Source organism: Aulonocara stuartgranti (genome assembly GCF_965226115.1).
Source record: "Aulonocara stuartgranti genome assembly, chromosome: 7".
Lineage (NCBI taxonomy): Eukaryota > Metazoa > Chordata > Actinopteri > Cichliformes > Cichlidae > Aulonocara > Aulonocara stuartgranti.
This window is the reverse complement of record NC_138945.1, coordinates 41847307-41871010: the sequence shown is the minus strand read 5'-3', so window position 1 is coordinate 41871010 and position 23704 is coordinate 41847307. Positions and strand designations below refer to the sequence as shown.

Sequence of the window (23704 nt, the reverse complement as noted above, 5' to 3'; positions counted from 1 at the left end):
GTCATCGTTTCTTCCGTCCTTACACGTCTGTATCTCAGTTGTTCTTCATGCTGATTTTTCTTATAATTAGTGTCATAAACTGCAAAAACTGGTAGGTGATCACTGATGTCATTAATTAATATTCCGCTCACAATGTTGTTTTCCATATTGTTAGTGAAAATATTGTCAAGTAAGGTGGCACAATGTGGTGTAATTCTGCTAGGCCTGGTTATTTTAGGATGTAAACTCAAACTGTACATAGTGTTTAGGAATTCGTCGGTCATTTTATGCTTTTTTGGATTCAACAGGTCAATATTAAAATCACCACAGATAAACATAACTTTTTGATTTGTTTTAGAGAATATTTCCTCTATGAAGTCATTAAATACTTGAATACTAGAGCCAGGTGTTCTATATATACACAGCTAATTATTACATTTTTTTCTTTTTCCTTATAAATTTCAATTGTTATACATTCTAGTAAATTATCAATTACAGTTGTCATACTTTCTACCACCTTGTAGTTTAGGTTTTTATCCACATACACAGCTACTCCCCCTCCACTCTTGTTCCTTCTATTTACAAAATTCACTTCATATCCCTCCAGTCCAAAGTCCATTCCTTTCTCCGCATTGATCCATGTTTCAGAAATGGCAATAATTCCAAATGGATTTGTCAACTCATTTAGACATTCCTTTATATTGTTGAAGTTGGCAAACAGACTTCTGCTATTAAAATGGATTATTGATAATTTATTTTCCGTGTTGATGGTGTGCTTAAACTGTTCATCAGTGAAGTAGCAGCAGTTACAGCTAATGTTGTAGAAGAAATTATTTTCCGGGTCTATATCCTGTTCTAAGTCTAGAACATTATGGTCTGTGTATCGAAATGTTCTCAGTTCCAGATTATCATAAAGAGAATTCCAATGAGTTATGTTGATATTGTTGCCGGATGCAGATGAAGTTCTTTTGGACTGTGCCATGTGTTGTGTTGTGTGTCACGTCACATGTGTATTCATACCTCCAGAGTAAGTTGACCTCAGTATTTGTCCAGCTCTTCCATATTTCTGATGACCAACACTTTGGCTTGTTCCGGTGTTCCATTGAGTTTAATGAATACTTTGCAGTTGGTGGTCCATGTATTTTGAATTTTTCCCTGTTTCTTCAAGTAACGTGCTTTCCTGGCAATGTCCGCATTTCTTTTTATCAGATGTTCGTTCATGAAGACATCGGATCCTTTCAGTTTCTTTCCTTGTTTTAACAGTGCTGTTTTCTGTTTGCAAATCTCACAATGATGGCTGGTTTGTCACTGTCATTTTTTCGGGGTAGAGGGTGGCAAGCCTCAATGTTGTTATAATCCACTTCCACACCTTTGGACCGTAGAAAGGTAACCACTTGATGCTCCGTGGAGTTGACATCTTCCTCTCCTGGCCCTCCTACATTGTCAGTGGTGACCGCCCAGGCGTATGACCGGGGTTTGATGCGAAGCCCCGTGATGATAACATCGTTCATCCGGGTGTACTGCTCCAAATCCGCCACTCTGTTCTCCAGGTACGCCAGCCGCCGATCCTTCTCGGCGTTCTGGATGCAGAGAGCCTTAACTTCCTCGACCAGGTCCAGGATGGCTTTCTGCTGCAGTTTGACAGTAGAAATCTCCTCTGTCATAAACTGCAGCGACTTCTTAATATCGTCTCCTTCCTCGGCTGACAGAAATTTTTTCGGGCCCATGCTGAGAGACGCTCTTGTAGCTTTGCCGTGACGACCGGCTAGCTAGTTGATGCTAGCGTCCTTCCTCTCACTCACCGCTACGGTTCAAAAACATCAACTTATGAGTTTTCGAGAGGTCGCAAATGACGAGCCACCACTTCTGGACGGTTTCCCACACACGCTCTCAAAGATTAGTATGTGCAGAGTATTGTGGGGGTCTGCTAATCCTGGAAGACCCCAGTGTCATCAGTCTTGGACAGCGTCCGTGTCCACAGGAGTGAATCTCCTCAGATGACAAGTCTGCAGAAACTTTGTAATGCTATCATGTCAGTATGGTGAAAAACATCTGAGAGGAATGTTTCCAGCACCTTGTTGAACCTATGCTACGAAAAATTAAGGCAATTCGGAATTCAATTCAGTTCAGAACTGAAGAAGCTTCTCGGATGAGAGGTAACATTTTCAAGCAACTTAAAGAAATCCAGACGCTTTTCTTTCCAAGATCCTTAGTCAAGTAATTCAAGTGCAAAGGTCACAGGGAGGGTGGATCTTCTGCCAGCTGTCATAGGACAAGTAGTTCATTTATGATTTTAATGCTAAAGGGAAAAAGTGTATTCAAGACTGCTGAAAACATGATCTTCAATTGTCTGATTGTCTGTACAGGTGGACATCACTCAAAAAGGAGAAGGCTTTGGTGTGCTACCCTGTTATTTGGGATGACTGCGAAATATGCAGTCAGTCTCATGTTTTTGGACACTTGTTCAAAGGAAAAAGCATTTTCCAAATTGAGAGGAAAACAGAAACTTCTGAATTCCACGGTGTTTCTGAGTGTAAGTACTGTTTTGTACAGTGCTGTATCCTTAAAGCCATTTTTTCCAGAGTTATGGAATTGTTTCATGTTATTGTTTTTAATTAATGGTTAATGAAAATAACAAATTTTGTCTCCATTATTATAGGATCAGATGAGCTTGCAAAGTTTGTATGGATGAATGTATAGTTTGTAATAAGAAAGGAAGAAAAGCTCGTATTACACTATCATTTTTATATTTAACATAACAAGAGAGTTTCATAGTGAAGCGTCCATTATGCACCAAATTACTTAAGCAGTCTTTACTTACTATCTAATTACACTGAACTTAAAATTACTTACAGTACAATTTGCGCCCTTCCCTGTAAAATATATGGAAGTTAGAAAGCTTAAGTTACTCCATAAGGCTCATGCCATGAGAAGTACAGCGTACTTGTGATGTAACATAAGGGGAAAAGAAATGTCTGGGAATTACCATGAAATTAAGCTGTACTTAAAATTACATGCACTATAATATGCTACCGCCATGCTTAATTAGACCTTTCCAACTAGTCTTTTGGCCCAGCTCACTTCATTCCAGTCAATACAGGCAATAGGTTTCAACAAGAAAGCACCAATTAAAAAGAAAGAAAAAGAAAGATTATGTTTGCTAGATTATTTTCGATTGTTTGCCAAAACACCACCCATCTCAGGTGCGCAACTAAAATGTAACACATGCTCATCTGTATCTTCTCTTCATGTGTATTCATCTCTGTCCAACCTCTCTATACCCATCTAGTCTGCGTTTCATTGCCATCATCACAGCAACAGTCACATCTATGTGACAACCTGCTCTGAAAAGAGGCAGTGGCCCCTGATGGCAGGTTATTGACGCAGACAAAGAGGATAAGGACAAAGTGTTTCAGTTTCAGGTGCACATGGTTGAAAGATTTGACATGACCTCCCTGTCGGAGCAGAGCAGCTCTGCTGATGACAGAACAAACAGAGACGAAGACACAGACAGACAAGTCCATCAGCCTTGGTCTGGCTGATTGCAGCTTCACACTGTGTAGAGCTTAAAGAGACAAACTAAACTCTGTCAAAAAATAAAAAGGAGCACACACAAACTTTCAGAGCTCTTCTTCTGCATTTAAGAGGGATGCTGAACCCCAAGAGCGTAACATAATTGGACATTCCCCTCAGGATCATCCTTGATTTCAAACCAACCACCAGCTTCTTTCAAAAACACAGATGACAGGTGGAAACATCTCTTCAGGAGCCATTCTGTAGATCTGTCTTAACATATTAACAAAAAAAGTCGATGTCTGTGTGAGAAAAGTGGAATTCAAGAGTCCAAAAGTCACAGCCTCCGATGGTTTCCACTGATTTGGACTTTGTTCTTGGTCCATTTCATTCAATCATTGAAATCATGTTAACTCAAATTTCTTTCAGACTTGGTTGTCCTTTCAATAAAGTTCGGAGGTGAGAACATTAGCAGCTTAATTGACCCCACAAAGAGCTAACATATGTCTTGAAAAATAGGTTTTCTCATTGCTAAATATAAAGACTAAACTTTCCCATAGCCTCTAGTGATTTATCCTATTTAGATCAAACTTTTAAGTCAAACTACTGTAATGCTTGAACTACTGGCGCAATCGAAGAATCCCAGCGGTCCCCAAAAGCATCAACTCGGTGCTTTTTCAATGATATTAGGATCATTACAGTAATCCCAGGACAGGGGCCACATCCAAATCTCAGCAAACAACACAGCAAACACCCACATCTAAACAATTTAAAAAAAAAATATGGTAAAAGGAAATGCACAATAAAAGCTCCACTAAAGCTCCACTTTTTAGACAATTCCTCACACAGTAAAAGATATTTTCCAAATTAAGAGAAAAGCAAAAACTTCTGAATTCCATGGTGTTTCTGAGTGTAAGTACTGTTTTGTACGGTACTACTGTATATCCTTAAAGCTATTTTTTAAGGTTATGGAATTGTTTCTTGTTCTTGTTTTTAACTAAAGGTTAATTAAAATTAAATTAAATTAAATGAATTAAATCAAGGTTATAGGTTTGCTGTGTTGTTTTCTGTGTTATTTGCCGAGATTTGGATGTGGCGAGGATTACCGTAATGACCCTAATATCACTGAAAAGCACAGAGCCACCGCTTTCAGGAACCAGTGAAATTCTTTCAATTGAGCAAATGGTTCAGGAGATGAACCAGGACATCAACTGTGGTGTTCAAATTTTTCAGAAGGAATTCAGGAGAAATATCTGTTGTTTAAAAAGATTTAATTTGCTTTGGCAGTTGAAATTATAAGTTTTACAGCACTGGACATTCACAGAAGAGATCCTGAAAATGAAAGTTGCAAAACATCTGTCTGGTGTCATGTCTGGCAACATGTTAGGCTTTAGAGAGTTAACATTTCTAAAACAAAGTGATTAAGACTGCATTACAAGCCTATAAAAACATTGGTATCCTTTTGTTTTTGGTCTCATCTCTTTGGCACAGAGATTTCGCACGAGTCTTTAGAGGATATTACGTACTACAGATAACAGGATTATTTGCAATTTTATGTTAAAGGGAACATTATTGTGAAATTGCTGAACCTTTGCCCCATCTTTACTTTACCAGAATAAACTGGTTGTCTGCCAATTAACCTTCCTCCAGTTGTTTTTGTTTTCTGTACTATATACTTTTCCAGCCTCTTCTTGCACCTATCCCTGCTGTGGAGCTGCCCTTAAAACGAGGTACTAGTTTATACTAAAAATAGTAAAACGTCTCAATTTAAATATTTGTTATATTTCTATGTTCTATTGTGAATAAAATGTGTTTATGAGATCTGCAAAACCCATGTATTCTCTTTTTAATTACATATTGTACAGTGTCCCAGGTATTTAGAAGTGGAAATTGTAACTCCAGTGTCTTGCAAAGAAAAGATCATTTTAACATATCTATATTGTTTCTCATTTTTATGGTAGATTCATTTTGATAAAGAGAGAAAGAATATCATCCAAAAATCCAGAAAAAAAAAACATTAGATGAAAGTTGAGTGAAATAAGAATTTTTGAGGCCTGGACTTCCCAACCTGCTGGTCTAAAAGATATGTTGACCGTTAACTCAGAAGGATCAATTGGAGAAAAAGAGTCTATATAAATATTAATGGTATTGAAAGTAGTAAACAAACATGGAGACATTGACTGGCAGACACAGAGACAGTCACCAGAATGGGGAATAAGGGTAACTCAAGATAATGGAGAACATGATCACTAGGCCGGGGAACATGGGAAGATAAAAGGACAAAAGCAGATGAAACTGGGACACAAAGGAATACAGAATGGGAAGACAACAGGACTGTAACTACAGGGAGTGCAGAATTATTAGGCAAGTTGTATTTTTGAGGAATAATTTTATTATTGAACAACAACCATGTTCTCAATGAACCCAAAAGACTCATTAATATCAAAGCTGAATGTTTTTGGAAGTAGTTTTTAGTTTGTTTTTACTTTTAGCTATTTTAGGGGGATATCTGTGTGTGCAGGTGACTATTACTGTGCATAATTATTAGGCAACTTAACAAAAAACAAATATATACCCATTTCAATTATTTATTTTTACCAGTGAAACCAATATAACATCTCATCTCAATATAACATCAGATCAGGTGAACAAGGAGGCCATGTCATTAGTTTTTCTTCTTTTATACCCTTTCTTGCCAGCCACGCTGTGGAGTACTTGGACGCGTGTGATGGAGCATTGTCCTGCATGAAAATCATGTTTTTCTTGAAGGATGCAGACTTCTTCCTGTACCACTGCTTGAAGAAGGTGTCTTCCAGAAACTGGCAGTAGGACTGGGAGTTGAGCTTGACTCCATCCTCAACCCGAAAAGGCCCCACAAGCTCATCTTTGATGATACCAGCCCAAACCAGTACTCCACCTCCACCTTGCTGGCGTCTGAGTCGGACTGGAGCTCTCTGCCCTTTACCAATCCAGCCACGGGCCCATCCATCTGGCCCATCAAGACTCACTCTCATTTCATCAGTCCATAAAACCTTAGAAAAATCAGTCTTGAGATATTTCTTGGCCCAGTCTTGACGTTTCAGCTTGTGTGTCTTGTTCAGTGGTGGTCGTCTTTCAGCCTTTCTTACCTTGGCCATGTCTCTGAGTATTGCACAGCTTGTGCTTTTGGGCACTCCAGTGATGTTGCAGCTCTGAAATATGGCCAAACTGGTGGCAAGTGGCATCTCGGCAGCTGCACGCTTGACTTTTCTCAGTTCATGGGCAGTTATTTTGCGCCTTGGTTTTTCCACACGCTTCTTGCGACCCTGTTGACTATTTTGAATGAAACGCTTGATTGTTCGATGATCACGCTTCAGAAGCTTTGCAATTTTGAGACTGCTGCGTCCCTCTGCATGATATCTCACTATTTTTGACTTTTCTGAGCCTGTCAAGTCCTTCTTTTGACCCATTTTGCCAAAGGAAAGGACGTTGCCTAATAATTATGCACACCTGATATAGGGTGTTGATGTCAATAGACCACACCCCTTCTCATTACAGAGATGCACATCACCTAATATGCTTAATTGGTAGTAGGCTTTTGAGCCTATACAGCTTGGAGTAAGACAACATGCATGAAGAGGATGATGTGGACAAAATACTCATTTGCCTAATTATTCTGCACTCCCTGTATATACCAGCACAGCAGACAAACAACTACTAACATGCAACAGCAACAAACCCGGACAGAAACGATAACGACACAAAGCACAGAGAACACAGGGCAAACATGATAACGAAAACAAAGAATGAATCACACCTAATAACCCAGAATAGACTCAAGACACTGGGACCAAAACCTAGGAACCCTTGTTTTGCTTGAGAATCAAATAGTTATTTCATTCACTGACATGCAAATCTACTTTCACTGATATTCTCCCTTCATTAAACTACCAGAAAAATCAGTTACTGTTCATTCCTTCGTAAGTGAGCAAACTTGCAAAATCTGCAGGGGGGATTTCCCCCACTATATATATACACACTGTAGCCTTTTTAATTTTACAGTCAGCACAATGGCAATTTTGCTTTTTTTAAGTACTATGTTTGCATAGGTAATATATGGACAATAGTGATAGTGAAGTGCTAACACTGTCACTTCACAGCAACATTGTTCCTGGTTCCTGTGTAAGTTTTCTCTGCCTGCTCCAGGTTTCTCTCACAGCCCAAAGATATGCATGTTATCCCTTTTGGAGATTCCAAATTGCTGATGGATGTGCAGTTGTTAAAGTGCTCAGAGCCTACAGATTAAAATACCATATAAATGAACAGTTACAACGTGACATGTGGTCCAAAGTCCTTTGAGGGGTCAGTAAGACAAGAAAAGCACTATAAAACCAATTAATATATAAATACATTATATTTCTCTGGGGAAAATGATACTTAGTATCATTTGTGTGGCTTCTCCAGAAAGTCTAACTGCTGATAAGTCTGGTAACCCATTAGCTAGTGGGTTTACTTAGCACTGGAAGTATTTAGGGCTCTCACTGTAGTCAGAATATTTGGTTAGCAGATAACAGATCCACTCCAAGGCTTCATGTTCCAAGTTCTAGTCACCATTTACAAATGCAGACAACTTTAAAGAAGCCATTGAATTCTAATGAAATTCAGTGATTATGGCATAGTGACCCAACTACATAACAACTTACAGCTCACATACATAGTCATTGGAAAAGGATCATCAAAAGCTCGACAACCCCTGCTCAATAACCCTTATTATAACATGAAGTTAGTCTCGTAAATCGTAAATAGACTTGCTCTTATATAATGGTTTTGCAGCAATTCAAAGCGTCATGTCTCATTTACCCAAGTATTTGTTTTTATATCTAACGTTCACACTCTGACGAACATTTCATCCTTGGGGCAACTCAGGGTTCAGTATCTTGCTCAAGAATCCTGCTGACTGGAGTACTCAGGGATTGAACCAACAATTCCCCAATTAGTAGACAACCTGTGCTACCCCAGCCTGAGCCACAGCCACATTATTATTATTATGTAAGTTATTGTCCCCAATAGTCAGCCAGTGAACCTCTCTGTTCCTGAGTCAGATCTATGGTTTTAAATGGCAATAGCAGAAACGCTCAGACTGATGTTCCACAACAGTTTTTTTTTTTTTTAAATCAACAGATAACAATGGCTACAGTCATCTATTATATATACAACAACAGTCTCAACCAGTCTGAACAAGCAACAATGAAAGACTGCTGACTGAATTCACAAATATCTAAAGGTTTTACACAGAAAACCATTAAGTGTGAGAAAACTGTTGGGCATCAGCTGGTACATAAAATGACCAGTTTATCCCTGAAAACAGAAAGTGTGGATTCACGGAGCAGGACAGTAACTGTGAGTAGGCTGATATGTGTGAGCCTCTGACATGGCTTCCATGTGTAAACAGCTTCATTATTAGAGCTGACACGCCAGTCAATAAAATCTGATGCTGCTGTCTGTTCTAAAGACAAAGAAAAGATACTGTGACTCTGCTCTCATTGTCTCACCTCTGAGTTATTAACCTTCAAATAGAAAACAAAACCATCTCGCTCATGTTTAAAAAAAAAAAATTGCAGCTATTTCCATGGAGTCAAGACAGAACAAGTGGGACTTTATTAATGGTAATAACCCATTTCACATGCAGTCATTAGTGAAATGTAACCCCCACATTGATTTTTATCAAAAGCACACCTGCAGGGCGACTGGAAATGAAGATGCAGGTTAACAGCTATGATCGTTATTAAAGTGAGAATGACTTCCTCTCAAGCCCATTACGCACAAACATGCTCACACACACAGCAACACTTTGCACCCAGTTAAGAGCTATTTCAGGGAAACCTTCCATTTCCTTTTGCAAACACTGTGTCAGCACCTCTCGCGATTGACGTTTCAATCTATTCCATTAAACACTAACGAGTTGTGGCGAGAATGGACCGCAGTCACACCACATTACATAAATACAGCTATAATCAGCTTCATTTCACAGTACCTGGCATGGGAGGAGTTGAAAATGTAGACATGTCTTCTATATACAGGTTTAAAAAAAATAATGTTTGTAGGTCCAGTCAAGGAAGAGTAAAACAGAAACGTCCAAATGAAAAATTATACAAAAGATGAAAAATAAATAAATACAGGACAAAAAATATAAATAGAACAATGAGGGAAATACAGAAAAAGACAAGTGGTTCATTAAGTTTTTTGACCACAAGACGTTTTTAGGGACAATTACAATAACCTCAGTTTTATCTGAATTTAAAAGCACAGAATTTGAGGTCATCCAGCTCTTTATGTCTTTAAGAAATTCCTGCAGTTTAACTTATTGGTGTGTGTTATCTGGTTTCGTGGATAGATAATGTTGGGTGTCATCTGCATAGCAGTGAAAATGTATGCTGATGTCTTCTGAGGACACTGCCTAAGGAAAGCATGTATAATGTAAACAGCTTTGGTCCTAGCACTGAACCCTGTGGAACTCCATCACTAACCTCAGTGTGTGAAGAAGACTCTCCATTTACATGAACAAATTGGAGTCTCTTAGATAGATATGATACAAACCACTGCAGTGCAGTAGCTGTAATACCTACACAGTGTGCTCTAATTGTTCTAATAGAATATTATGGTTGACAGTATCGAACGCTGGACTGAGGACAAGCAGGACTGACTGACCAAAGTACATGAGAACTCAGGGCTGTGTGTCAGACAGGGTCTTCTGCAGTACGGTGGCCCCACAGGGAACTGTTCTGGCTCCGTTCCTCTTCACCATCTACACTGCAGACTTCTCCCACAACTCCACCCAGTGCTTTCTTCAGAAATTCTCTGATGACTCCGCAATAGTCGGCCTGATGATCACTGATGGGGATGACAGGGAGTACCCTTAACTGACCCAAGACTTTGTGGACTGGTGCCAGCAGAACTACCTCCAAATCAACACTAGTAAAACCAAGGAGCTGGTGGTAGACTTCTGCAGGCACAAACATCCTCCAGTGCAACCACTGAACATTCAAGGTATGGACACTGAGGCTGTGGACAGCTACAGGTACCTTGGTGTTTATGTGAACGATAAACTGGACTGGACAGGACAGAGTCTCAGGTCTTTTGGGGTGAAGGGCCCACTCCTGAAGACCTTCTATGACTCTGTGGTGGCCTCAGCCATCTTTTATGGTGTGGTCTGCTGGGGTGGCAGCATCTCTGCTGGGGACAGGAAGAGACTGAACAAGCTGATCCGAAGGGCCAGCTCTGTTCTAGGATGCTCTCTGGACCCAGTGGAGGTGGTAAGAGACCGGAGAATGGTGGCTAAGCTGTCATCCTTGTTGATGAGTGCAATTCTCTTTTTCTGACAACGTTGTATTTTATTCTATTGTATATAGTATGTTATTCTTATTATACTGTCCTATTCCAGTGTTTTTCTTAGTTTTTGCTACTGTAACTTTCCACTGTCCACTTTCTGCTGTGACACAACAAATTTCCCACGAGTGGGACTAATAAAGGTTATCTTATCTTATGAATAAACTATTTCTCAGCAGATGATGAGTTAGCTGTTTCACAACTACTCTTTCAAGATTTTTTTAGATAAAAGGAAGGTTAGAGATAAGACTGCTGAGTCAAGAGATGGCTTTTTTTAATGGTTTAACTACTGCCAGCTCAAAGGCCTGTTGTATTTAGCCAATTATTAGCGGTAAGTTGATCATATTTAAGATTGAAGCATTAATTAATGGTAAAACTTCTTTGAGCAGTCTTATCCGGTTGTTTAGGGATGACACGACGAAACTTCCGGGCCTAAAGTAGTCTGCGTTTAATATGGCTTTTGTGTTGTTAACATGTTTAATGTTATGTATTTTCTTCTATTTGATCTCAAAAAGCTCCTAAAACAGTCAGTAATCACTGTTGACCTCCCTCGGCTTTTATTACCGCTAATCATTTATTTAAGCTCAGTTTTTAAAACCTTAGGATGTAACTACAGCACAGCCCATGCAGCAGTATATGAATGACTAACCTCGTATTGTGGATGGATTATCTCAGTTGTTCTCCTGGCTGAAGTTTGGTCCTTTTACAGCATCCTGCCATGCGATTACATTTGTTCCTGACCACGAGAACACTCACATTAACTTTTATCGAGTGGAAAAAAAGTTAGCTTGTTTATATTATACTAACATAGCTGTGTCGCTAGCGGTCACGTAGCACATCATTATGTACCAGCTAGCCCAACTTCAGTAACCCTACAAACGTCACTGCTGTTTAGTTTTCTGTTTTCATTTATGTTGGAAGTGATAACAGAGCTGTACGTTTTAATTTGTTTCCAAAACCCCGCAGTCAGGACATGCTATATTGTATTTAGATAGAAGCTAGCGAGCTAACTCCCTGCTAACTTCTAACTCCGTTAAATGTCATAAATTCCGTTTTCATGGATGCCTGGATGTTAAACTCAATTGTTACACCTGGTAGAGCAGAACACTGATCATTTTATTAAAGATGAAAGACTTTAGACAGTTTGTAACTCTCAGTAATGCCATAGTGATCGTTTGATATATGGACCTGCAGCGGAGTTTAGGTCCAGACACGGCTAGTGACGTCAGACTGAACAACCGGATAGGAATGGGGTCTAAAAGACACTTTGATGGTTTGGAGGAAGTAATTACTGAAGTTAATTTAAAAAGATTAATTGGTGAAAAGGACTAAATGAATATCAGTGAAAGTACTGAAAGTACCGAAAGTAGCCGTAGATAATGCTACATCTATGATATCATTATCAGTGACTCTTTCCTCTAATCGTTAAAATTTTATTTGTAAAGAAATTCATGAAGTCATTACTCGTTAATTGTTAACTATTAATAGCAAGCCAACCATTAATACCATTGTATTAATGTTTGGCTCAACAGTGCTCTGACTTTGTGTCAGCCTGGCTACTGCACTGAAGAGAAACCTGTTGCTCTTATTTTCTTCAATCAGTGATGAATTTTAGGATATTCTAGCTTTAAGTAAGGCTTTTTTTTTTTTTTTAAATTAAAGCAGCAAACTATTTCTCTAAATTATGATCTTCTAAATTAGTGAGACTCCATTACTGAGTTTGACAGTTATACCAGGGAGTTAAGTACTTCTGATTTGAGGCTCTCTTTATAGTCATGCAAGGCATATGTAGTGAAGAAGGTAAATGATTAACAAGATAATCAACCTGTGCAGGAGTAGCTGCTCTGCAATATGTTGGTAAAAGGCATTAAAGATGATAACAGTTGGTGAATTTTATCCTCCAACTTAGTACCAGTACTTTCAGAAAGATATCTGATGTGATGAAATCTATCCCCCATGGCTATGTAATCAATTATTGTAAAAGTAAGTTTTTCAAGGGTGCAAAGCGAGTCTCTAATTCAAACTGGCCTCCAGACTTGAAAATAGGCTACATTTATTACTGTGTGCTGTTAAGAAAAAAGGAGGAAGTGATTTCAAGAAGATGAGAACACGGCAAGAAAATGGATGAACAGTATGTGATGTATTAAAGAAAAAAGTGTCACCATTTAATTTTGTCTTCATACTCTCTTCCTTCCATCTTTACCATATGTTGTGTTTGTTTTTCCTCTCTCACAGTAGTGTGACCTACAATGCTGTTAAGCTGTTTCGATCCGACTCTTGCTGTGTGACTGTGTGATACAGAACCAATCAGCATGTGAACATGAAACCCTCTCCAAACAAAAAACACCATCTTGGAACCTGCTGTCTGATTGGTGTTCTGTAATGAAAAACTCTTCACACTGTGTACAGTGGAAAGAAGGGAGCAACATCGCAATAAAAACGTGTTATGGTAAAAGGATGGCAGTGGATGAGAAAAAAAAGGAAAGAATTACTTTAAATTAAAGACTGTCAGGACCAAAAATTAGAAAAACATACAGTGATATCAAACTCTTCAGATTTGGTCTGCAGGCTTCAACAGAGTTTTATTTATTTTAACATAACCTGATGCTAAAAAGGTGCTGTTTCTCTTCCATCAAACTGTTTTCCATTAGGCTGACTACAGAGTACCAAAACAACCCCAGGATAAGGCTGTGCTAATGTAATACTATGAGCTATCAAGGAAATAATTGCATAATCCAATTGTATTATATTGTATTGTATTGTATGACTGAACCAACAAACACAATGCTGCTGTGAGGTTTCTACAGCAGTGCTGGTGCTAAAACACTGAAATGCTATATAATGGTAATCTCAGGATACATGATGGTAACGTTGTGCATGTCAAACTGTTAATTTGTCAGTATTCTGACAAATTAGTATAATAGTATAATAAACTTGTATGAAGGTGTACTAGGGCCACATTAAGAAAAAATATTATTGATAATTTTGAGAATAAAGTTAAAATACTATTTTGAGAAAAAAGTTGTAATTGTATTTTCGACTGTAATCTGTAATCCGCACATCCAATTATGAGCAGATTACAGTTACGGTTTCAGAACAAACTGCCTCAACTGCTGTAACCTCTACAAAACGCCTCGTGTAGATGACTTAGTAAAACAAATTGATCAGCGGTCTGACACAACACACAATCTCTTTGCTGCATGAGGGTGTAACTATTGATAACCTTGCATTTGTCCTTTACCAGCCACTTCATTTTGAAAAACACAAACTCTTCCTTGTTTCTGTGTTTTTCCATCTCACCAGATGCAGCTTACTCAAACCATCCTTTCAATGCCCTTATACATACACCGCATCGTTTATGTGCTAAAAGAGAAATCATTTCCTTTATTGCTACTAAAACATTTTCTGAAGTAGGCTTTAATTAATTGACAGGGTATAGCAACCGTGGTGATCTCCACATTTTGACTTTTTTCTGGAGATGCAAATACAAATGTTTTCTCAAAATAAATTTTCAATTTTAATATGAAAATTTTGACTTTATTCTCAAAATGATCAATAATCTATTTTTTCTTAATGTGACTCTAATATAATAACAACAACAATAATAATAACAATCTTTGTATTGTTATTATTATTATTCATTTTGTCATTGTTTTGCTGTGTTTTATTTTATTGTTAAGTGTCCGTGGGTGTCTTGAAAGGCGCTTTTAAACAGAAGTTGTTGTTGTCGTCGTCGTCGTCATCATCATCATCATCATCATCATCATCATCATCATCATCATCATCATCATTATTATTATTATCATTATCATTATTATTATTATTACAACAACACTTATACCTTAAACTTTTCTTGAGTCGGACCTGGTACATAAAAAAAAAAAGTACATTCCCACCAACCTGTTTCACTGTTAGGAAGTAAATTATGGGAATGCGACAAAAATCATCAAGTAAATTTGGATTTATCTCTCAAGAGAAAGATTTGTAACTGACCTGCTTTTATACAAATGGTTCTATTTACAGTTTTAATTTCACTAAAATAAACGAAAACTAAAGGTTTTCTAATGGTTTCCATTTAAGAGCAACCACAATAATAAAGACACTAAAACTTAGAAAACAACAACTTACAATCACTCAGGTTCTGCCAAGTCTCTATAGATAAATAAAGATTGCAGGCAGAAGCATTCAACAGAATATGTAACTATGCACCTGAACTCTGTGTTTTACAGTTGTGGTTCCTTTCCCAATAAACACTGTTTGATTTTAAAAGCTATTCGAACACTTTCTGTAGTTTGCCACTTTTCATTTCTTCAATGACATTCAGATAATCAAAACAGATCGAGTAAGAAGCTGAACTTACTGATGGGGGATGTCAGTTTTTGGTTTCCTCCTCTGCAGTTTGGGGTTTTGTTTTTGGGGTGGAGGATCGGTTTGTAGGACTGTCCAGTCGCTCGGTACATGGCCTGGACCCACAGCACCCGTTCCTGCTCATCATCACAAGCAAACATCACCAAATCGCCTTCCTTCAACACGTTAAAAAAAACCCGACCACCTTGCAGACCTAAAGAGGAGATAAAAGAAGTGAATGTTAAAGGGCAGAATAATGAAAAATAAGCACATCCAAATCTTACTTTGTGACAATTTCATCATATTCATCATATTCCATGAAATCATTTCTTGATGATTTATAATTAATTTCTTTTTAAACTGTAGTAAATCTGTGCTCCCTACTTTTCTCAAAAGTGAGATATTGAAAAGTCTGTAATGTAATCTTCAAAATAGAGAACGTGGTTATGAACAAAATTTAGCAGAGAAACAGATAACACAACAAAAATTATAAAAATTGCATTTAAACGTAACATTTAAACAGCTTTTTTGACAGTGTTTTGGGGAGATTAGTATAATTCCATAAATTAGAGTTGTTTTAATTATTTTATTGGCTCCAATAACTTTATTCTTTGTACACAATCAGTTTCAAGATGATCAAAATCTATCGTGCTATTGTTTTTAACATTTCTTTTTCATGTCTACCTGGCCGAGGCTCACAGGAGTCCACTGTGTAGCCCTCCAGCTGCATCAGCTCCTGAGGCTCAGCCTTCTTCTCTCTATAGCTGCACATTGCAAATGTGTACTGACTAACCTGCAGGACAGCGACACAAATTCATGAGCAATCAAAAACAGACACACATGCATGCACACACACCCACACACAGTCCATAGACATGAAAGTTCTCCAGGTTCATTTTCTTTGCTGTCCCACAAAATGTGCTAAAAAAATGTAAAATTTAGTGTTAGGGCTACGCAATGACTGTTAAATATGAATCATGTGAACTTGTTAAGATTATGACATATTCTGACTGTCACATCTGATTTCAGAAAGACGGTAAAAGCAAACTCAAGTCTTCACAAATCAGTGGGCAATGTCATTGTGTCCACTTTGGCTACACAGTGTCTTACTACCAGTCGTCATTAAATATGAACAGCCGTTAAACATTTGATTCCAGGTGCAGAGAAACAGTATCTGAGGACGTTACAAGCTCGTGGGGGTTGGCTGTCACAAAAGCATGGGGTAGATTTGCAAGAATCTGCCCCATGTGCCTCTAATGCTCAGAAAGTTAATGTCAGCTTAAGTTGAAAAAAAAAAGTGTCAAAGGAATTGAGACAACCGGTTTCCTATGAAGGCCGAAGCTTTCATATGTGACTGCTGCGTCCTACCAAAACGCTGCCTGAATCAGATCCTTCAAATGTCAACACTTTGCTGCTGCTGTATTACACCTCTGTCCATATCAGTCACAGCTTACAAATTCATCTGAGCAGCGTCTCACCAGTTTCATACCTGGACAAGAACAAAATATCTTTTTTTCCAGCGTTTCCAGACCCTCTGCCCCATAGCGTACAGGTATCTGAAGCACAAAGAAAGACAGTGAGTTACTGATTGCTTTTTTAAAAAACATTTTTTCCTGAAGTGAACCGCATGTACGATACTGTGTTTCACACACTAATTTAACAGATGACTCACTCATTTTACCCATTTATATACGTCTCATTTTAGCTAGCTAAATAAGCTGGCTAAAATGAGACTAGATTAGTTATTCTGATGGGTACTTAAAGCAGTTGGAATAGTTACAAATAAATTAATCATATGTAATAGTCCTGCCTAAAATGGATTTACATCCATTTTAAACTATTTAACCCAATTTGTCAGTTTTACTATTAAATCATGTAGAAAATATTTTTTCCAAGGTGAGAAATTTGCATAAAACTTAAGCCACTTATCTCTTAAACTGACTCACAGACTCTGCTCAAATTAAATAAAGATATTCTTGAGAATAAGAAAATACTCTGAGGCATTTTGCCTGATGAACTGTGGTTGCAGTGGATTTTTAAAAATGTATGTGGTCCTCTAAATCACAAAAACAAGCAAAATTACTTTTTTCCTTATAAGTAGTAGAAACTCTTATTACTCTTGTTCTTTAAATGGTCTGTAGAATTCGGTTCATCGGGTTTTGTGCTCACCAACAATTTCAGTAACATTTTGAGAAGTCCTACTTCACAGAGTGTTATGGTTTACTCTTTCTTTCTTTTTCATGCCCACACACACCACACAAGTGCTTTTAGTGCTCAGAGTAGAAAAGCGCTATATAGGAACCAGTCCATCTATCATGTACAAAATGTTACCGAGGGCTGCTACTGGCCTACAGGATGCACTTTCAAAATATTTGACATATAGTTTGTCATCTCTAATTCAAACAGCAACCCAAGTCTCACACTGAAGAGTTAAAAAGCTTTTGAAGATTTCCAGCAGCTGATAAAGATCATGCAATACCATTGAAAGATCCAGAAGAGCCACTAAAGGGGTCCTGAGGAAAGACTGTTTTGTCAAATGTGAAATGGATTTGTGGAGCTCCACAGGAGTTTTTGTATTTTCTAAAATAAAAGAGCATACTTATTTTCTTTTCTTGTAGTTTAATAAATTCGAATGTCAAATGCATTAATTTTGATAAACGCCTAACCTTTAAAGTCAATCACTCTTTGGATTTTGGACTGCTGCCTTGGGTGTGGGCAGTGTCGTCTTACAATTCACCAATAAATGAAGGAAAAACTGGTTACTATTACTGTTCTTGAAGCTTGTAGGTACAAATGACAAAAAACCAAGTATAGAAATGCATAACTTCAGGAGAAATTGTTTTCAACGTTTTGCTTGAAATATTCATTTGCCTCCTGCTTCAGATAAAAGGTTAGTATACTGTTTTAATGCAACCCACCCCAAGAAGAACAAAACATAAAAGAACAAAAACTACATTTACATTTAAAATATTTACAAGCTTTTGTGAGCCTCTTTGTACCAAATCATTATTTTGATATTATTTTTATTGTGTCTCATATCCCAATATGACACCAAATTATTAGTAACAATTATTTTTTATCTAAAGTGAAACTAAAGTAATGAGTTTTGAGCTGAAAGAGGCCATGACAACAGCAGCAGCTCAAAATGGAAGAATAACCAGCATGGCCTCTCAATCAATGGCTGCTCCTGGGCCTCCTAAAGCGTGGGATACAGGCAAGTGCAAGTGAGGAAAATCAATCCATGGCGAGACCTCTTTCTTCAGCCCTGATGCCTGCCCTTAAAGAAAAGGCCTCCAGTCAAGGCTGTGGTGTGTCTGGATGGAGAATCTGGGCCATTCTGCATGACTCCAGGTTAACATGTGGCACTGTTCGCCAGCCACTTGTGTAAATTATTTGGTTGCTGGTCCTGCTCCTTCCTGCTGTTTCAAACATCCTTCAGCTGCAAGGATCCAAAGAGATGGACGGTTGATGCCAAAAAGTTCACTGCAGACATTTAACAGTCCTCACAGCACAAAAACATCCATCTTAAACTGGTCATTTAGCCAGACATTTAGACTCTGAGGGTTTTAAAGTCTGTCGACACACTGAGCAACTACAGTGTTTCTCATTGCATTTATATATTAGGCACCATTTGTTTGAAATAAAAGAACCGATGTTACAACAATGAAGAAAGTTTTTGTGTCTAAATCTGGTTATAACCGTAGCAGATTGGCTGCGATTTTAAAAATTGTAAGAAAAAAAGACATACTTTAAGACAAAGTAATAGAACAGATTATCCGCAGCAGTATTACTGAGTTTGTAATAGACTTCATTTATTTCAGCACAAATAAAAAAAGAGATACTTTGCCTCCTGGAGAGATGATTCTTCTTATTTAAATAAAAAGTGTCAGTTATTTATAGTTCGTAATTAATCAGTACTGTTTCACACAATATAATTTATAGTGATGTGGAGAATACGAAGACATTTCCTTGTTAAAATAAGAAAAAAACATTTTTGGAAAATGATGCGTTCATGTTTTAAAACTAACATAGATGCCTACGGTCAACTTATATTTGTTTGTAACAAATGACAGATAAAAACAAATATCTGCCATAAAATAATGAATGTTAGATTATGAGAAAATGAGATTTTAGCAAATGAATCGGTTTCACTGGGAGAATCTGAGCAAAGCGACATTTTTCATAAAACAACTTTGTTCTCTCACACACACACACGCGCGCGCGCACACACACACACACAAACACACACACTCGCGCGCATGCACACACATGCACACACACACAGTCAAACATTGGACTTTAAGACAAGACCGAATCATATTTATGATAAATGAGTGTAGACTGCTGGTTTTCTTCTACTGTTCACATAAAATACAAAAACACATTTGAAATAAAGAAAACGCTACGTCCAGATGAACAGAATCAACGTTTGTGGATTTAAATAAAGTATTTCCATTTTGTTTCCCTGCCCGTTTTATTTTGACCATCAAATGTGTTTTTGCATCTGTTGGTCTCCTAATCGAGTTTAATTCACTTTGACTACTTTTTTACTGTTTTGTTTTTTTCTACAGTTTGAACCTAAGCCCACAAACACTGCCAAATGCAAAATGTCTTTTAACAGAATAAGTTTTCTATTTTTATATATTTTCTTTGCTATAAGAGAAGTAATGAAATGCTTCAGTTGGACTCATTTCATTGACATGTGTGGAGTTATTTTGATAATCTTATAGGTAAAACTCAGAAATGCAGCATGTAAGACATTGACCTCAGTTGGTGGAACAGCATCAAAGCAGCAGGCACAGCACAACCCTTAATAAATCAAATGCCAGAAAACCAACAAAGAGAAGAGCTGAACATGGACCAGAGAGGCAGAAGTAACAGAGAGACCGATACTGACCCCTTGTGTAAACCAAGAAGGCTACAGATGGAGTGCAGTTACCAACCAGCCAGTCAATTATTAAAACTGCCCGACTCCCACATTGTTACAGTAATGAACAGAACCGTTTGTCAGCTCCTGCGGGAGGCTCATTAGATGTGTGAGGCTCATTCATACACAAGACTCATTCACATACACATTCATACAAGCGCTTCTTCTAAACCTAAGTGCCTAAAATTTGAAGGATACATCACGAGCAACTTAGGGTTCAGTATCTCGCCCAAGGAATTGGAAAGCAAACACAGACCTTAGAATTTTTAGACAAACCACGTTTCTGCCTGAGTCATAAACCATGAGTCAAAATGAGAGGTGTGACTCATTCCTCTCGTCTTACTGAAAATACAGCAGAATTTAGTTACATGAAGTCAGATTGTCCACCGGATTGTTTGTTTTTTGTTTGTTTTCCACAAAGAGTGGAAACACTGAAAACTGCTGAGACCATAGACTCTGCATCATCTTTTCCAAGGAAATTTGAATTTAAAACTGTTAGTTTAAAACCAATTCTAATTATTACTGTAAATTTTGAAGGAAAAAAAAACCTGACTCCATACAATATATTTTAAAAAAATGAACTCTTCAATTGAGACATGAAATGTTAAAAGAAAATAAATATTTCTCTCAGCAACACTTGCAGGCTGGAAAATTAGAATTTGCTTCCATCTTCTGGTTAAAATAAAAACTACACAGTAACAACTCAAACAGGTCTTACACAGAAATATTTTAAAAGAATAGTGATTCTAATTTTAGCTGCCATTGAGAAAACCAACCAGGCTAAAAAGTGCTGATAAAAAAGCAAAATAAAACCTTCCTCAATGAACATATGTGAACATTTGTGACTTATGTCCAGAAAGAAAGAACAAAGCATAGCAATGTGATATTTCTTTAAAATCTATTTATCCCAATGTGGAATGTGGCAGTATTCCTGATTAAATTCTGCAAGTGTTTTGTACAATGGCAAACCTCAGACACTGCTGCCTGAAACCAATTACTTGATATACTTTATTGTCCCCTTAGGGAAATTTGTTGTGGACTCAGGTGCTGCCGTCACAGAGTTAACAGACATTAAAGAAAGGAGAAATAAATAATAGATTTAAAAAAACAACAACAAAAACAAAACCTTAGTCCATCTTTAACCACAAACTACTCCATTTGTTTGTTTGTTACAAACACGCCACAGCACAACTCTACTATACTGCAGAAAATATATTTTGGATTTTTTTTTTTTTTTTAACACTCCGAGCCGCAACTGTTTTATTTCCATAGAGAAGAAGGACGTAAGCCTACAGTGATCACCCTCAGTCTCCTAGGAAATAAACCTATGATTCCAATTTCAAAATCCTCCTCAGAAAACTTGACTTCTGATGTCAAGGTCATCAGGGTTCGAATGTTTCACTAAACATGTTGGTATGATTTTGAAAATCCTAGGTGACTCCCGTCTCAAGTTTTCGCATTCACAAGATCGAGAATTGAACTTGTCAGAGATTTTTCGTAGACAGACCTATGGTGTCAAGTCACTTCCTTCTTGAGTTATTACATTTACAAACTTGGGCTGGGCTGTGACCTCTTTGCTATCCAACTGTCAAGCACTGAAGTAAAAAACTTTGGGGAAAAAAACCCAACTGAAACCACGCCCGCCAAAAAAGAAAAAGGAAACAGGATGTAGCATGTGACTCACCCGCTGTGCTTCATGTTGGGAGGTTTGTCCATGCGGACAGCCAGTTTGATTTTCAGCTCTGTGTCCTGGCTGTTCTTGGGGACAATCATACGATGGAACTCTGTGTGCTTTGGTCCATTGGTAGTCGGGTTCAGGATTACCTGAGAGGGAGGAATGGAGAAATAGATCAGGAAAAAAAAACAAACAAACAAAAAAAAAGTATAATGTCTATGGGAAAATAGCCCTCAGCTTCCTGACCTAAAACCGCAGTAAAGACCTATTTAACAGTTCCTACTAAATTTATGGTCTTGAGTCTTATTTATTAAAGCATAATGTTTTTGTAAATTGTGGTTCGATTCAAAGTAATTGATAAGTTGTGTGATGCAAAGATAACTTCGGAGGCTGTGAGAGAGTGGTTATGAGAAAAAGATGAGGATGTGTGAGTGAGTGACACCAAGGAGCAACTCATGTAAAACAATGTCTGACCTTTTGAATGTATGATTTAATAAGAGTATATTGTGATGAGCAAACCCAGAGATTTAAAGAAAAAGGTAAAAGAAAGTATTCCTATTGTCATGGTCCTGGGCCATGTGGGCCCAGTATTCTTAGTTTTCATGTATTTTTGTATTTTGTTCTTTATTTAGGCCATGCTTCCTGGGTTGATCTGTTACGTTGTTCCTTATGTGTTTTCCCTTCGTGACTCTTACCCCCTGTGTGCCCCTCTGTGTATTTATGAGCCCTCGTCTCTTTGTGCTTTATTCTATGTTTTCCCCAGCCCGTTATGTCTGCGTTCTCCCCGTGCTCTCTCTCCTCCTGTTTGAACCTCTGTGTACTTCCTGCTTTACTTTGCCCGTCTCCCATCAGTGTTACGTTCACTCCTGCCGTGTCTTGTTATGATTATCAGTGTCACCTGTGTTCCCCGTGTGCATCCACTTCCCCTGATCTTCCCTCATGTGTATTTAGTCTCTGTGTTTCGTACAGTCTGTGTCGCGTCGTCTGTGTTCTCACCTCCATGTTTTCCCGGTCAGTCCTTGCAGTGATCATCATAGTCTGAGTTTTCTTAGTTTGTCGCAGTATTAGTTTTCCCAGTTTAGTTATAGTCTAGTCACGCCATCCCTGCTTTGTTTGTGCACTTTGTCTTCAGCCATAATAAAGGCTCGCTCCTGATCATGACGAGCGCTCTTTCCGGGGAACTCGACTGGCTCTTGGGGGTCCCCGGAGTTGCCAGGGACTTCCACCGCTCACCCCGCCCGCTTCCACGGATAGAAAGAAACGGCACTCTCGCCGCCGGCGCTCTGAGCCCCACCCTAAGGAGGTCCCTCAGTTAATGCCATCTGAGGCTTTAACTCCCATCAGCCATCCAGCCGTGAGTACCCCTGACTCAGTTTCTGACGTCGTATCTAGCCCCTTAGCCAAAGACCTCAAGTCAAAGGGATTTTCTGAGGTAACTAGTGATGAGGACGTTACGTCTCACACAGTGAGCCTGCAATCGGTGGGTTTTTCTGGAATAATGAAAGATGCTGGGAGTAAGGGGTCAGACTCAAAGTATTCTGTATCAGACGACTTTCGATTTAATGTGTTGACATCCTTAGCGAGCAGTCCTAGTTGTGTGGGTGATCAAGACTTAAATCCTATTACCTCTGACAATTCAACGATTACCAAGCCACCTCATGCCAGGTTTGAAACTTTGCGTGAACCATCTACCGAGTCTGAAGAGAGACTGCCTAGCTTTCCTCAAGGAGCAACTACAGACTGTTTGTACTGTGCTGAAGTCTCTGAAGAGGTGGGGGCAGCAGCTGTCCAGTCAGCACCCGTCCTAGTTTTGCCCCAGACTCCTCTTGTAACGGAGGTGAGTGACTGTGCTTTTTCATCTCATGAACCTGATATAGTGGAGTGTACTGGGTTGCCCT

General features: G+C 38.3%; 1 protein-coding gene across 4 annotated transcripts in view; it reads right to left on the bottom strand.

Moving 5' to 3' along the window:
• Positions 1 to 23704, bottom strand: part of cadps2 (Ca++-dependent secretion activator 2) — a 198404-nt gene that overhangs the window by 131253 nt on the left and 43447 nt on the right. For all 4 annotated transcript variants that reach the window (XM_082540795.1, XM_082540794.1, XM_082540797.1 and 1 more), the window contains exons 8-11: positions 21816 to 21955; positions 16694 to 16760; positions 15889 to 15997; positions 15218 to 15418 (exon numbers count right to left, since the gene is read on the bottom strand). In XM_082540795.1, the coding sequence (XP_082396921.1) occupies positions 15218 to 15418; positions 15889 to 15997; positions 16694 to 16760; positions 21816 to 21955 (517 nt within the window). The remainder of the gene's footprint in view (positions 1 to 15217; positions 15419 to 15888; positions 15998 to 16693; positions 16761 to 21815; positions 21956 to 23704) is intronic.